Source organism: Phacochoerus africanus, chromosome 7, assembly GCF_016906955.1.
Source record: "Phacochoerus africanus isolate WHEZ1 chromosome 7, ROS_Pafr_v1, whole genome shotgun sequence".
NCBI classification, from domain to species: Eukaryota; Metazoa; Chordata; class Mammalia; order Artiodactyla; family Suidae; genus Phacochoerus; species Phacochoerus africanus.
Genome location: NC_062550.1, coordinates 107,957,235 through 107,973,158, shown reverse-complemented (window position 1 = coordinate 107,973,158; position 15,924 = coordinate 107,957,235). Strand labels below are relative to the sequence as shown.

General features: G+C 44.8%; 1 protein-coding gene across 1 annotated transcript in view; it reads left to right on the top strand.

Annotated features, from left to right (window-relative positions):
• ZDHHC17 (zinc finger DHHC-type palmitoyltransferase 17) overlaps nt 1-15,924 on the top strand; it is a 147,795-nt gene that overhangs the window by 118,468 nt on the left and 13,403 nt on the right. The window contains exon 17 of the mRNA XM_047788381.1: nt 8,503-8,594. Coding sequence (XP_047644337.1) covers nt 8,503-8,545 — 43 coding nt within the window. The 3' untranslated portion in view covers nt 8,546-8,594. The remainder of the gene's footprint in view (nt 1-8,502; nt 8,595-15,924) is intronic.

The following is a 15,924-nucleotide window of genomic DNA, read 5'->3' as shown; positions in this document are numbered from 1 at the left end:
CGATGGCTCTAGAACCTGACCTGCTTGCTTTCTGACACGCTGCTGTTGCCACTCCCTTCCACCGCCACATCCTAGCGCTGAAATTGCACTTGCATCCCACCTGAAAGTTTTCCTTGTATTTGTCTGCGTGTATTTTACAGTGAGTCTGGGGATACTTGCGACATTTGATTTGGAATAAATCTCTATTTGTATTTAATTATCAACATTTTAAAGAGTATTTTCTCTTTTCATTAAACATTTCCTTAAACTGTTGACGCTTTTCATTGTAACTGTTAATTAAGAAGTTCTTTCAGTTTATTTAGACAGCATGATGCAAAAGAAAATCTGAACTTTCGAAACAAGCAAGTGTAGTTTTAACAGACAGCTCTGAGTCCTGCTAGTTTTGTGAGCTTGACCTAGTCCTTGATTCCTTTGTATCTGTTTCTTTATCTGTAAAATGATGATACTACACACTTTGTAGCATCGTTGGGAGGACTAAATCAGGTGATATCTGTAAAATACCAAGGAGCCTACCTGGCACCTAGTAAATCCTCAATAAATGGTGATTGTTAGATTAAACGAGGATCTCTTGATGTCCTCTTTTGCCTCGAGAAAGAAAGAGAAACGGGGCTTTGCTGAGCATTCATTTCCTCTTGCCTACTGAAGTGTTTGGTAGGAAGAAAATGTTGTGTTTTCCAGAACAATCAAGAGCCTGCCAGTAGAAAGTAAATTGTGTGCCTGGAGAAGAGTTAGTGGGAGGAATTAGCCCTCCTGGAGAAGAATAAGCCTTTCTTTATTCCATATGGTCCTAGTCTGTTTAACCCCTTCAGCCTTATTACAAGAGGCACAATGGAAGGTTAAATGTGTCCAGCAAGATGTTTCTTTCTCCCAAGAATTGCACATGATACTTGTAAAAGCTCCTTCAGTCTCTGGAATCCATTAACCAGTTTTGAATCAAAGTCCTTGGTCAAGGTCACTGTCCTAAGGCAAGTTGATCCAACGTTCCCTTTCTTCTTGACCTTGTGCTCCAAGGTCAGATTTTTCAAATATTTTTATTCTTTGTGTTTCATCTTACTTTTCCTTAACAAAACTCTGAACCAAATGAGTGTGAATACAAACATAGGGCTTCTTTATTTTATTTTAGGACAAGGAAACCTTCCCAGAAGGGGGAAAGGAATCTTCTAGTATATATTAAATAAAGGGAAGAAATGTTTCATTTTGCTAATCTACATGCTTAATAATGAAAAAGAAACAGCTGTCCTCACCTTATTTCTTAGCCAAGATTTAACAGCAGTGGTGGGAATTAAAAATTATTCATCCTCAACCTTAATGCTATGTGATGGGTTTCTGACAGAGAAAATAATGCTCTATATGCTTAAAGTTTTAAAGGAAGCTCAGAATATCTGACTCTTGATATTTGCCGTAGTTGCTTAACAACAACAAAACTTGCTTCCAACTGCCACTTCCTTATAATTTGCGTTATTTCCTACCTTTCCTTCAGTGGGTACTATTTCCCTTTAATGCTATTATCTCCTGCTATTGCATTATTTAGGTTTTCTTTTCCACCAGAGCTTTCTTGCTTTTCTAGTGCTGCTTATGCTTTCTAAATTACAGCAGAATTTTTCTAGTTCTACTAGTATGAAAAATACCATTAACTCCAACCTCCAAGTCAGTCCATTTCATGCATCTTAACCCCTTAAATGCCCCAGTTCACTTTTCTCCCTTGTTTGCCGTTGGCGACAACACCCTCTCCTTGGCTGGAACTCCCAACATTGCCTCAGCCTCCCTACAAACCGTCCGCATCTTCTCCACGTTCATTCTTGCTGACCCGGATCGCAGAGGAGCAGGTGGTCCTCCAGCCTTTACCAAGAACATCCATTCGTTCACTCTGCTAGTCCTTTTGGCTCATTTCTTTGGCATTCTTTGTAGTATTCCTTTGCGCTTTGATTTCTCTGTCTCTACTGCCTTCTTTTCTTTCAGATTTCAAAAATGCTCTCTACCCCATATTTTAAAAAGCCGACCAAAAACTTCCTTGAGTTTTGTCGTAGGATCTCTTGGTTTCCTCCCCAGCATCCTTTCCTCTTTCCCCAGAGGCCCAGGTTTCTCTTGGGGGGCCATGCGCTCTTAGGGAAGTACCTCCACAGCCCTGATTTGGTTGGGGCCTGGGAGCCAATCTGGGCTTTCCAGTCCCTGGTTTGGATGGGGTGTGTGTGTCATGTGACCTAAGCCCATCCGATCGACGTGAGTCTCTGAGCTCTGACAGGCGCTGAGACAAAGCCGTGCTCTCCTGAGTGGAAGGTGCTTGTGCATGGATGAGGCCTGGAGTTCCTACAGTGTTTTTTTGCTGGTAGGAAGGCAGCCTGAGGGTGATTCAGCCCAGAGAGAACAGAGAAAAGCAGACAGAGATATGAACAAACTACTCACAGCTTGTCTTTTCATTTGGGGAGCAGATGAATCTCCAAGGTTGTTTATTGCATCTTGAGATGGGTTTTCTATGACTTGCACTTAGAACTCCAAACGGACTGTAGTGGTTTAAAACCATGTACACAAATTCCTTGATACCCCTTCCTTCGTCAGGTGGTACTGAATTCTCCTTTCCTCGACTGCGTGCTGGATGCATTGACCGCGTCTACAAAGCATATCGTTCTGAGACTAAGTCATAAAAGGCGTTGTGATTTCCTCCTTACTTCCCTCCTCCCTCTCCCTTTCCCTCTGTCTCTCCCTCTGTTGGATGGGTCATCTGCTCTGGGGAAGCCAGCTGCCATGTCAGGAGGACACTCAAGCAGCCTGCCAAGGGCCCTCATGATGAGGAACCGGGACCTCCAGCCAACAGCCCCCGAGGAGGTGAAGTCTTTGGCCAAAAAAACACGAGTGAGCTTGGAAGGAGCGTCGCCAGTCCTGTCAAGCCTTGAAGAGACTCCGGCCCTCCTGGCGACCCCGAGCCTCTTGCTGACGGCCAAACCTATTACCGTTTTCCGTGCTCACCCTGCTTGACCTTTTGGTTATGGGAAAACATTGAATAAACATATGATTGTGTGTACACTCGTGGAATGGAATTTCCTAAGGTCACAATTCTGAAGTTTCGCACAAATATTAACTTCTGTCTTAAGATACTGTTTCGGTGAGAAATGGGAACAAATTTTCAAAGCCACAACCACTAGGAGACTTCTCCCCCACCAAAAAAACCCCTCTAATATGAGGAACCGAGCATTCTTGAGGATGCATTAAATAATTTGATATCTCGTATGTGATCATAAACACCAGATACCTCCAGGAAAAAAAAGTACACATATTTTAGATTTTACATGAATTTTTTCTTGCTGCAGATTGTATAAAAATAAGAGTAGCTTTATCCACTAAATTTCAAGAAAAAATTTTAGAAAATGCAATAGTGCTTATCAAAGTATTTTGATTTTTTTCGCTTCTGTTCAGAAAAAGACTAAGTAGAATATTAGCCTAATTCGAGATTTAAGAATTAGCACTGGGTGTGTATTGTGCTTCAAAAGTAGTTAAACAAGATTTCCTTATGCACTTTGATCACCGAACAAAGCTTCAGAGCAAACCTCATAAAAATTTCCAGTTACAACATCATGTATATGTATTTATGTAATGCTTCTCTGGGAAATGATGTAAGGAAAGTTAACAGGACTTTGGAAACAATGCACAATGCTAGAATTGACAGGCACGTAAGTACTTACGGCATACGCCTGCCAGGATTCTTGTGTAATCCTCACACATGGGATTAAGCGTCATTTGTAAAATGACCCTTTTCTTGTAAAAGACAATAAAAAACCTGTCATGTTCCTGCAGCTCTCACCTCATAAGAAAAGTGTTGAGGTGTAGAAGCAAGGTTAATACTTAAAAAAAAAATAAGTAGCTCCTAGAAATTCTCTATTTATATATTTATAAGGCGAGCTGACTTAGATTTTGCTTTAGACATTATTGGCTTACGCCGTTCCCAAAGATTGTCGGGATACCTACTTCCCTTTCCTAATTCTTCAAGAATGTCATGTTAAAAGACCCAAGGTTGGGATTTATGTGTCCCCATGTTCGCTTCATGGAAGACCTGGCGGGCTGCGGCAGGAGCAGACTTCACTGCCCTGTCGATGGCTGGGTATGAGCGCAGATGTCTGTTCGTATGGACCCGCTAACCCGTCTGAGTCCTCCGTGGCATGGCAGTGGGCTGCCCGGGAGAGGCCTCCCTCTTCTGTCCAAATTCAGCCGTAAAACCAGAGATGGGGAGGAGCCAGTGTGTACAGCACTGGCTGGTCTTCGAGCCAGCAGCATGTGTTGCCAGCCAGCAACAGTAACAACTTACTGAATGCCGCTTGCATGGCAGGCACTCTAAGAATATTACTCTGATGCAGAGAACAGCCTTGTGAGGGCATCGTCTTCCTTTCCATTTTACAGTTGAGGCAAGTGAGAGATTCATGGAAATCGAAGAACGTGGCCCATGGCCACGTAGCTGGTAAGCGGCAGAGCTGAGATTCAACTCCAGTTTAGACCCAAAGCTCACACGCTTTCTATTACCAAACGGGGCCGTTCAATGATGACTTTTTCCTGTAGTACAAGAAGAGAAGGAAAGAAAAAACTTCGACGGCACCAAAGACCGATAGCTCCTTGGGAGTCTCCATTCAAACAAACCAGACAGACACCTGTAGTTTGAGGAGATGCTTCACACGACGGCTGACTGCAGTGAAAGCCGCGGCGGTTGGCACTGGGCAGAAAATTGTCGCCATCCAGGAGACAGGTCTGGGCATGGGCCCGGGCTGGGGGCCGGGTGGGGCAGAGGTGGAGATGGAGGTGAAGAGGTAGCAACGCATTAAAAAGCCATCACACTCTGACTGTGCTCTTTGGGCTAAAGCCGTCTAGACGATGCAGGAGCTGGTGATGCCGCGCAGAACGCGAAAGTTGAACTTGGAGCACAGCCGTTTCTGTCCCATCTCCTCGTTGGGACACAGGGGTGGGATAGATCCCCTTCACAGAGTGGGAATGAGGAGCCTTGCATGTGTCTTGCCTCCATCACTGTCTGTCTGAGGAAATAGGTGAGTTATTTAACAGAGCATTATTCTTTCGAGTTGTTTTTCTGCATAGCGTGTCTTTCATTGCCATTTTTCAAACAAGGATAATTTTTCCTACGAAGTGATATCTGTGGTGTTAAGCAGCCTTGTTAACAAGCAAAGATAAATCTGAACTACAAATCTTTGGTATGCAGGTCACACAATCGTATCTGTAGTCATGGCGAAAGAAAAGTGGACAATGAAGCCAGAAAGAGCAGCGCGGCTTTCTGAACACTAGGTTCGGAAACACAGACTCAGTTCACATCTTGTCCCCTCTGATCCTCCAATGAGTGCTAAGTTTTTTCAACCAGAAAATGTTAAAATATATTCGAGGAGTTCCCATCGTGGCACAGTGGTTAACGAATCCGACTAGGAACCATGAGGTTGCGGGTTCGGTCCCTGCCCTTGCTCAGTGGGTTAACGATCCGGTGTTGCCATGAGCTGTGGTGTAGGTCGCAGACGTGGCTCGGATCCCGCGTTGCTGTGGCTCTGGCGTAGGCCAGGGGCTACAGCTCCAATACGACCCCTAGCCTGGGAACCTCCGTATGCTGCGGGAGCGGCCCAAAAAATAGCAAAAAAAGACAATATATATATATATATATATATATATTCGATATATTGAGTAAACTTGAAGCCTAATTTTGAGCCTGAAACAGTGGCTTATAATATTTCTAAATCAATAATTATGATTCATATGATTTCCCTTGGTGGCTCAGTGGGTGAAGGATGTGGTGGCGTCACTGCTGCGGCTCAGGTTGCTGCTGCGGCACGGGCATAATTCGCTGGCCCCAGGACGTCTGTGCCCACCCCCCACCTCCAAAATATGCTTCACAAAATTTTTCTTAAATAATTTGATGTATTTCATGCCACAGAGAATGCTGTGAACTACTCAGGTGTTGGATTTCTATAGTGCTTTGCCTCTAAAACTACTCAGCCATGTAATACCAGTTAAATTAATGGAGAAAACCCCTAAGAAGAGTGTGAAGGGGTGAGGAGCACTCGAATTTAGGTTCTTGTGAAAGAATCGTTGTGATTAGCAGCACTTTTTTCCTCTATGACATTCTGCATGTCCTGAGACATAAAATGTATTTCTCAGATATTATCTTAGAATGAAACCTATCCATTTCTTTTGAATATAGCCAGTTAAGGCCACACTTCCTGTGAACATTCTATGCAAAGAACTCTTTAAATTCTAGAAGTCAACTTCATTGACTGTCTGAGTGTCTTCGCCTCCTGTGCCTTCACGGAAACATCTGCCCAGGCTTTTGGCTTTCTCTTGAATTATAGTTCAATCAGCAATTGCTTGTGTAGTATTTTATCTTGCTAGGTTTTGTCTCTCACTAAACCAGTTCATGAATCCCTTGTTATGGTTGCCACGGAGATTACAGGATGAACTCATTTGCATATGGATCCAAACCCTTGACAAATTTAGGAGACCACCTGTAAAATTTATCCCCAGGAATTCCCATCATGGTGCAGCAGTTAACATATCTGAGTAGCATCCATGAGGATGTAGGTTCGATCACTGGCCTCGCTCAGTGGGTTACAGATCTGGTGTTGCCATGAGCTGTGGTGTAGGTTGCGGACACATCTCGGATCCCACATTGCTGTGGCTGTGGGGTAGGCTGGCAGCTGGAGCTCCAATTCGACCCCTAGCCTGGGAACCTCCATATGCTGCAGGTACGGCCCTAAAAAGCAAAATAAAATAAAATAAAAATTTATCCCCAAACTTCTATGTTCTTGCTAAGACCCCCTTTTTAATATCACCTCCATTTGCACCAACTCCTTTTCCTGCTTCTTCTAATTTTTTTCCACCACCCAAACTGACAGCTGCTTTCTTTTTCAGGGCTGTTTTCACAAATCATAAAAAATTTCACAGATTTTCATCACTGCAAAAGCTGCTGCGTGATGAGCGGCACAGCTATATCAGGGTCTGCATTGTGGGCAGCGGGCTGGCTTCATTAGCTGAGTGACTCATTGCCAGGGAATGCCTCCCTGCTCCCGCAGAACCACAAACTATTACAGCGATGACATTTCTTCTGACAAATAGCTAACGTTGCAAGTGATAAACTTACAAATGCCAAGGGTCTACTCCAGAATTTCCCAGTCTGGCTTCCAAAGAGCATTCAAGTTCCTCAAGTTACTAATAGATGTTTTGCAAAATAAATGGTTCTGTGGTCCCCCAAGTTTGGAAACCGCTTCTTATTCCATCTTCCCTTGGAAGGTTCATAAGAGACCTTAACATATTATAGGTTTCTAGCCTTATTTGACTATAAAGATCTTCATAAAGCACCTATTAACAACTCAGAATACTAACATTCGAAGAGATACAACTTGGGAAAGATCTAGCTGCGTGATTTACTTGCATTTACCAGATAAGAGGGCATGAACAGCTTTTTAGTTCTGGTCGAGTGTATCTCCCAATGGATCTGAACTGCTCTACATAAACACTTAGGGCTGAGTTTCTATGACTGACAGGTTTTGTCTTATCAGTGTGGTTCACGCGTATTGCTGATTAGCAGGTGTGCATCATCCGAGATGCTCTTGGTTGAATTGTTTAGCACTGCTGTTCTCCCAGGGGGAGTCCCTGAACCAGAGGCTCCAGTATCATCTGAGAATTTGTTAGAAATGCCAGTTTTCAGGTTCCACCCCTACTTACTTGGGAGCTCTGGGGGAAGGTCCAGCAATCTGTTTCAACAAGGCTACCAGTTAATGCGGATTCATACTAAAGTTTGAGAACCATCCGCTTAACACGGTTTAAAACTTCAGCTTTCAGCTTGGAAGGGGTAACAGGAACCAGATTTATCTTCCTACTTGGAAAAAAATTTAAAAACTGGACAAAATATATGCAACAGTGGTTCTCAGATATTGGAGTGCAAGCAGCTCAGGACAGTGGCCCCTGAGAAGTGGAAAACAAATGAACTGACCCCTGCGGCTGTTCCAGCTTCCCACCCAGAGAGAGTTTCCAGGTTGAAGGAGGGGAAGGGTTCCAGATAGGACCTGGTTATCTCTTTGAGTTATAGAGATGGAGTTGGGAGTCCAGGGAGACCAAGTTGAATAGATTTTCAAGGCAGAGTACCAGATGAGAGAAAACTGCACAGAAAGAAATGTTCAGAGAACTGCTGAGGCCCTCCTGAAGTGCTCAGGTGAGTACTGAACAGAGTATGAGTATGAGGAAACTACCTGAGGCAAGAGAAAGTTCTAGCAAATGCAGCAGAGGCAACAGTCCATACAGCTCACACAGGGCTCCTCCTACAATCCAGAGAGCAAGGAACTTCTAATTCACAGAGCATTAGTAGAATATTCAGAGTATTGCCCCAGTAGTGGCCCATGGCAAAAATGTACTCTAGTCCTGACTGATAAAGTCTACAAGCAAATCTTGAAAGGATAAAACTTCAGCTGACTCTTGAATACAGGTTTGTAATGCACAAGTCCACTTACATGTGGGTTTTTTTTCCAATAGCAAATACTACGGTATGACACAGTCCACAGTTAGTTCAATCTGAGGATGCAGCACCGGGGATACGGAGGAACTGGGGAGACAGTGGACCAACGGTGAGTTATGTGTGAATTGTTGACTATGCAGCAGGTCGGTGTGCTTAACCCCCGGGTTGTTTGGGGTCAAGTGTCTTTTTCTAAATAACAACCGAATCCCAGAACAAAGCTGTGGAATATCGATAGGAAAATTCACAGTAACCGGTGTCTAATTAAAATGTACCAGGCATACAAAGCAGCAGGAAAAGAGAGTCCACAATGAGGAGGGGGAAAAAAAATCAATCCATAGAAATAGATCTAAACGTAACAGCTAACAAAATAGTAAATAAGGAATAAAACAATTATAGCTGTATTCCATAAGTTCATATGATAAAGTAGAGAAATCCTTGATTACATGGAAAATATTTTAAACGCCTATGTTAAACTTCTAGAGATAAAAGATACAATGTCTAATATGAAAACTGCAATCTATTAGCCTCAACTGGATAAAAGATTAACTTAAAAGACATAGCAGGGAGTTCCCGTCGTGGCACAGTGGTTAACGAATCCGACTAGGAACCATGAGGTTGCGGGTTCGGTCCCTGGCCTTGCTCAGTGGGTTAAGGATCCCGCGTTGCCATGAGCTGTGGTGTAGGTCGCAGACGTGGCTTGGATCCTGCATTGCTGTGGCTCTGGCATGGGCTGGCAGCTACAGCTCCAATTAGACCCCTAGCCTGGGAACTGCCATATGCCGTGGGAGCAGCCCAAGAAATGGCAAAAAGACAAAACAAAAACAAAAACAAAAAAACATAGCAGCATAAACTATCCAAAATTAAATTCAGAAAAAAGATTGAAAACAATGAGTAGAGAATTAGCAGACTGTGGGACAACTTTGATGAAATACATGTACTTAGAGTCCTTGAAAGGGGAGGGCAGAAAGAATATTTAAAGAAATAATGACCACCGGAGTTCCCATGGTGGCTCAGTGGTGATGAGCCCAACTAGTATACATGAGGACCCAGGTTCTACCCCTGGCCCTGCTCAGTGGGTTAAGGATCTGGCAATGCCGTGAGCTGTGGATTGGTCTCAGATATAGCTCAGATTCTGAGTTGCTGTGGCTGTGGCTGTGGCTGGCAGCTATAGCTCTGATTCAACCCCTAGCCTGGAACTTCCATATACAATGAGTGAGGCCCTAAAAAGACCAAAAAGAAAAAAAAAAAGGGAATGACCAGAAATTTTCTGAATTTTATTAAAACTGTAAATTTCCGAATCCAAGAAATTTCGCAAACTCTAAGCATGAAAGCTACACCAAGGCATATCATAATCAAATTGCTTAAAACCAGTGATAATGAAAAAAAATTAAAAGCAATCGGAGCAGTGGAGTTTCTGCTGTGGTGCAAAGGGTTAATGATCCAGCTCGTCTGTGTGGAGGTGCTGGCCATAGCCTTGGCCTGGCACAGTGGGTTAAATATCTGGTGCTGCTTCAGCTGTGGTGTAGGTCTCAGCTCTGGCTTGGGTTCGATTTCTGCCCTAGGAACTTCCATATGCCCCAGGGGGTGGCCAAGAAAGAAAGAAAAAAAAAAAAAGCAGACAGAAGAAAAAGACCACAATCTATACAGAAGGGGGAAAAAATATAAGAATAACTGCAGATTTTATGGAAAACAATGCAAGCCACAAGACAGTGGATCAATATCTTTAAAGTTCTGAGGGGAAAAAAAATTATCAACCTAGAATTTAAAAACTGCAAAAAAAGCTGTTACAAATGCAGGTTAAATGAAGTTTCTGGCAGGCACATAAAAGCTGAAGAAATTCATCACAGCAGTCGAAACAAAAGAAATGTTTAAAAGTTCTTCCGACAGAAGGAAAATGATACTAGAAAGAAAGCTGAAGCAACGTAAAGACTTAAAGCTCTAGATATAGTTCTTAGGTGAGAATCAAAGACTTTTTTCCCCTTATTTAAAAAATCTATCTGAAAGATCATCGACTGTTTAACAAGAAAACAGTGCAATGTATATGATGCATTGTAGGGTTTATAAGTAGAAGGAACATGTACGACAGTAATAGCATGACGTCCTAGAGGTGGGAAAAAGACGTGTCCTGGAGCTCCCGTCATGGCTCAGAGGAAGCGAACCTGACTGGTATCCATGTGGATGCAGGTTCGATCCCTGGCCTCGCTCAGTGGGTTAGGGATCCGGTGTTGCTGTAAGCTGAGGTGTGGTTCACAGACTCGGCTTGGATCTGTGTTGCTGTGGCTGTGGTGTAGACCAGCAGGCCAGCAGCTACAGCTCCAATTTGACCCCTACCCTGGGAACCTCCATATGCTGCAGGTGTGGCCCTGAAAAAAAAAAGTGTCCTATCACAAGGTTTTTATTTTTATTTATTTATTTATTTTTGTCTTTTTCTTTTTTTAAGGACCACACCCAGGGTAAATGGAGGTTCCCAGGCTAGGGGGTGAATCAGAGCTGTAGCTGCCAGCCACAGCCACAGCCACAGCAACTTGGGATCTGAGCCATGTCTGTGACCTACACAACAGCTCATGGCAACACCGGATCCTTAACCCACTGATGGAGGCCAGGGATCGAACCCGCAACCTCATGGTTCCTAGTTGGGTTCATTAACCACTGAGCCACAGTGGGAACTCCACAAGGTTTTTATACTAAATGTGAAAATGGTCCATTATCACTTGAAATTTGACTGAAATAGCTATGTACTATAAACCCTAAAGTAACCCCTAACAAGCCATCAAAGGAAATCAAATGGAACCCTAAAAAGTACTCACTCCAAAAGAAAGAAAAATACATTTTAAAAAAAGGAACAAAGAAGAGATGGGTCAACTAGAAGACATATTGCAAGACGGCAGATTTAAACCCAACCATGTCCGTGAACACTTGGAAATAAACCAGGTTTTTTTCCCCTATCCGCTTAGGCCAATAAACAAGCTAACTTTTATCTCCTATTAGCATTAAATTTCCCTCCCAAAGTTGTGCAGGGGAAGATTGGAAACTGGAACTAATCATAACAGCAAAAGGAGCTTGGCAGTGATTCCTTTCTGACGTCAGCATTTCACAGAACGATGCCTGTCAAGTTCAGCCAAGAGACACGGCGCTGCAGGCGCTTTTCCTTCTGCTCGGTGCTCGGAGCTCGCGCGTAACTGCGTGGCTGCAGCCAGACATCGCGGGCAGCGGGCATTCGGCAGGGCTTTCTCTCCCCCGAGGCTGGGGCTTGGGAACATGGCTGTAAGCTCTTTCCTCTGTCTGCCCAAGCCTCAAGGAACCTCTGCTGACTTTTGACCAAGCTCGCCTGCTTGGTCATTGGTGCTGCTCCTTGCTGTCCACTGCTTGGGACACCCTGGCTACCCCGTGGCGTCATCGTCCCTCACTCTGCTCCCCTCCCTCGGAACACACGTGCTTCTTTTCACGTCTGAGTTTCCAGGCTCAGGGTCTTGTCCGACGAGGTGTCTCCTTCTCAGAACTCTTACCTGCCGACCCCATCCGCTTAGTTCATGCTCGTTCATTCTTTAGATCTTAATTCAAACGTCTGCCACTGACCCCTCTACCCCCCTCCCAGATTCTTGTCACTTTTTGTGTGTGTGTGTGTGTATGTCTTTTTGCCATTTCTTGGGCCGCTCCCTCCACATGTGGAGGTTCCCAGGCTAGGGGTCGAATCAGAGCTGTAGCCGCCGGCCTACACCAGAGCCACAGCAATGCTGTGCAACCGAGCCGCGCCTGCCAGCTACACCACAGCTCACGGCAACGCTGGATTGTTAACCCACTGAGCAAGGCCAGGGACCGAACCTGCAACCTCATGGTTCCTAGTCGGTTTCGTTAACCACTGTGCCACGACGGGAACTCTGATTCCTGTCACCTTTTGAAACCATATACTGTGGGGTGTGATTATTTGGATGGCAGGGGCAAAAGAAAAGACATAAATAATTGCATTTTTCACCTCCTCTGTTAAAGCAGCCCAATCTTGCTAACTGGTCCCTCCCACCCACCCCCGCCTTTTAAGGGCGTTCTTGACCTTTGTGCAGCTTGGGGTAATCCATGGAGGAAAGACTGGGGGACAGGTAAGCCTGGAAGACCCGCACTGGGGGTGGACAGTCCTAGGGGGATGGGAAAGTGGACACAGATGACTGGAGCTTAGGCACAAAAATGAGGGATGGGCACAGGGTGTGTGCTGGGGTTGGGAGGAATCTGGGTCGGGCCTGGAAAACAGGGTGTGCAGAGAGGCCCTGGGTCAGTGTGGGGTGTGACGGGGGGAGAGCCCAGGGAAGGGAAAAGAGAAAAGCGAGATGCGTGTCTGTGGGCTGTGACCTGAATCGCAGCTGTCACCCTTCAAGAGGCCCCATCAGGAAGAGACGTTGCTCTTGGGGGTGCTGGGGTGGCTGTGCTCCTCTCCAGGAGCAGGACGGCGTGTAGAGGCTGGGCAGCATGCGCAGTGCAGGGCACCGTGCCTGGGGCCCAAGTGCTTGGGTACCATGTCCGTTGCCCCTCCTTGGCGTAAGGCAGCCCCAGTTTCTTTTGGGGCCCGACCCTCCGCCCCGCTCTCAGGGCACAGGCTGCTCCGGGAGCTGGCGCCACTCCCACGGCTGACGCTGAGCCGGGGGCGAAGGCCTGTCTGTCTGGGCACCACATCCTCTGGACAGGGGGCGTCTGGGCCAGGGACGCGTCCCCTTGTGGACCAGTGAGGGTCATGCCCAGAGTACCTGCAGGGAAAAGAGACCTGCTCTTCTGTGACTGCGGGACTTGAGTGTGAGGATGAAGCCAAAAGACGGCCAAGCAGGGCTGCAGTGAGGAGAGTCACCGGGTCTCAAGGGCAGTGTTTGCGCCCCAGCACCGATCCCCAGCTCCGCTAGCCCTGGGCTTTTTCACGACATGAACCCGTCACCCCCCCCCCCGCCCCTTATTTTTTGCTTCTGACGGTGCAAGTTGGGTTTTTGGCCACTTGGACTTGAAAGAATTCTGAGTTATAGAACCTTCGACTTATATTTGTGCTGCATTTGATTCAGTCCTATCTCCATAGCTGAACTGCATAAGGACAGGGTCTGGGCTTTTTTTGTTGTCGTTTTGTCTACTCTGTCCCTTTCACCTTGTGCAGCGTCTGGAATACATGCCGCATGAGCGATTAAGTGCATCCTGTTTAAACACATTGTTTTGTGACTGGTTGTTGTCTGCTTCCCTGCTAGACTTTAAGCTCTCTAAGAACCAGGATTTCGTTTGTTTCGCTTGTCTTGCGCCCCCAGCCTGGTGCACAAGGTTTGGAATATTTTAGGTACTCCATGAATTTGGCAGAATGATTGAACAAATACAGGAAAAAAATATGAAGCCAAACCAGAGCAAGGGCCAGTTTACTTGGTTTTTGTGAATTGATTTCCCAGAGATATATACTTAATGCCTCTAAAGGGATTAAACCTGTGAAACCTTAATTCTTACGACAGATTTGGGAACCGAGAATGAATCAAGCATAGCTACCATTCTTTCATCTCCACTATTTTATACCATCAGAAGAAATGGTAACTATTGTCTTTACTAGACTGTTATGCTTCCTCGACCTAAGAAGGCCTAATTTTGTGTATAAGAGTTTAAAAGAAAGGAACGGTTAACATAACATGTAGTTTGTATATTTGAAGTATCTGGAGAAAAACAACTGAGACACTATGGTAGTTACCATATCAAAAATTAAGGCAAACATTCAAGCTCCATAAGCTATATTTCTTGATCATTTTAAATTCTAACTAAGACAAAGAAATAACTATCCACTAAAGACCCCAGCAAGCCCACAAACGATTCCAGTTCACACTCACTCATGGACCCGCACAAGCAATGACTCTATTCTGAGAACAGGAAGAAAATGTTTTCATCGTTTCCTCTCCCTGTTTAAATGTGTGAGTCAACAAAGAAGACAGTTTTCTGGAAAAGACCTGAATGGCATGAGTTCCCCGAGCCATCTTTAGGGCTGTGGTTCCAGGAACGTGGGGTCTTGCCTGGGCATCTGTCGTCAAGGCAGTGCTGGTGAGCTGGCTCCTGATGGGAGCAAAGGCATGGCTTTCCCAGCTAGACCAGACCCAACCTAGACCCAAACCCAAAGTCAACAGGAGAGAACAAATAGAATTTCCCTTTGCTGGTGTGTGATGTTTTCTCCCGTCTGTCCCTCCCTTTTTCCCCCCGGTCAGTGAAGTGACCCATTTCATTAAAAGTTGAGCCTAAGAGTCAGCGTCAGATGCGTGGGAGTCTCAGGTGTCTTAGGCTGAGTTTTACCAACTATGTAATGCGTGACCGTCTTGGAGATGATGAGAGTCAACTTGCATTCGAATGAGTTCCAGAGGCTTGAAAAAGTTTTAAAGCAAGAACTTTCGTTTTAATGACTCACGGTTAGAAAACAGGGCTGAGAGACACAACTCGCATTCACTTTGTGGTGAATGACAGGAGAAAGGACTGACCTCGGAACGGAGGGGCCGTTTCCTTTTTCACGTTGACTTCCAGAGTGAAGGCCTGAGAAGAGGTTCTGACATCGGGATGGAAGGAAAGTGTGGCCTCTCACTTGCCGTCCAGCGTGACCCTCCCTTCCACAGAAAACAATTATGAACCTGTAAAACGACTCTTTTTTTAAAGAGTTGAAGTAGTTCACAGGAAGCGTGTTGAGATTAGATCAACAGCACGTGGTGGGGAGGTGCTCCGCTGTGGTGTTTATGTGTCTGCCCTACAGACTTCATCGTGGGATTTACCACGAGAGGGTTTTACTTATGCTGCTGAACGGATGGCGCGTCTACCATTTTAACATCCCTGTGTATCCTTCCTAAATGGCTCATGTTCCATGAGCACATAGTATTCGTCCCAGATACGTCACAGGTGCTCATTACGTATTGAAATAAGAGGGTGTTGATTTGTTTTAGCAAGTGTTAGTTAATAATGTCTCTAAATTCCCATCCGGCTGTTGGGTAAGAGTAACTGGTTGTGATTTAATGTGTTTATTCCTCTGCAATCACATACGTGGAGAACCCACAGTTGTCTGGAACCCAATGAACAGCCTTTTAATGCTACACTTAAACACCCTTTAACTTACACTATACTTTCAGTAGCCTTGGCTTATGGTTCTTCCCAAGCTTCATACACAGGGAAGGCTGCTTCCTCATGTGTCACTTTCTCCGGATGAGTTTTACAAATTAAAGAGGAAAAGAAACTCAACACAGCATTGTTAATCAACTCTACATCAATACAATTTTTTTAAAAATCTATTTTTTTCAAAAGACAGTTAAAACCTGATCATTTTATCATCAACTAATGCTTTTAAATATGAATCCATGGGAAATTAGACTACTTAGTTACCCAATTATCACAGTTCTTTTTTACTAAAAGGAATGTTTGGGGGTTTTTTGTTTGTTTGTTTTTTACTTTTTAGAGCTGCACCTGCA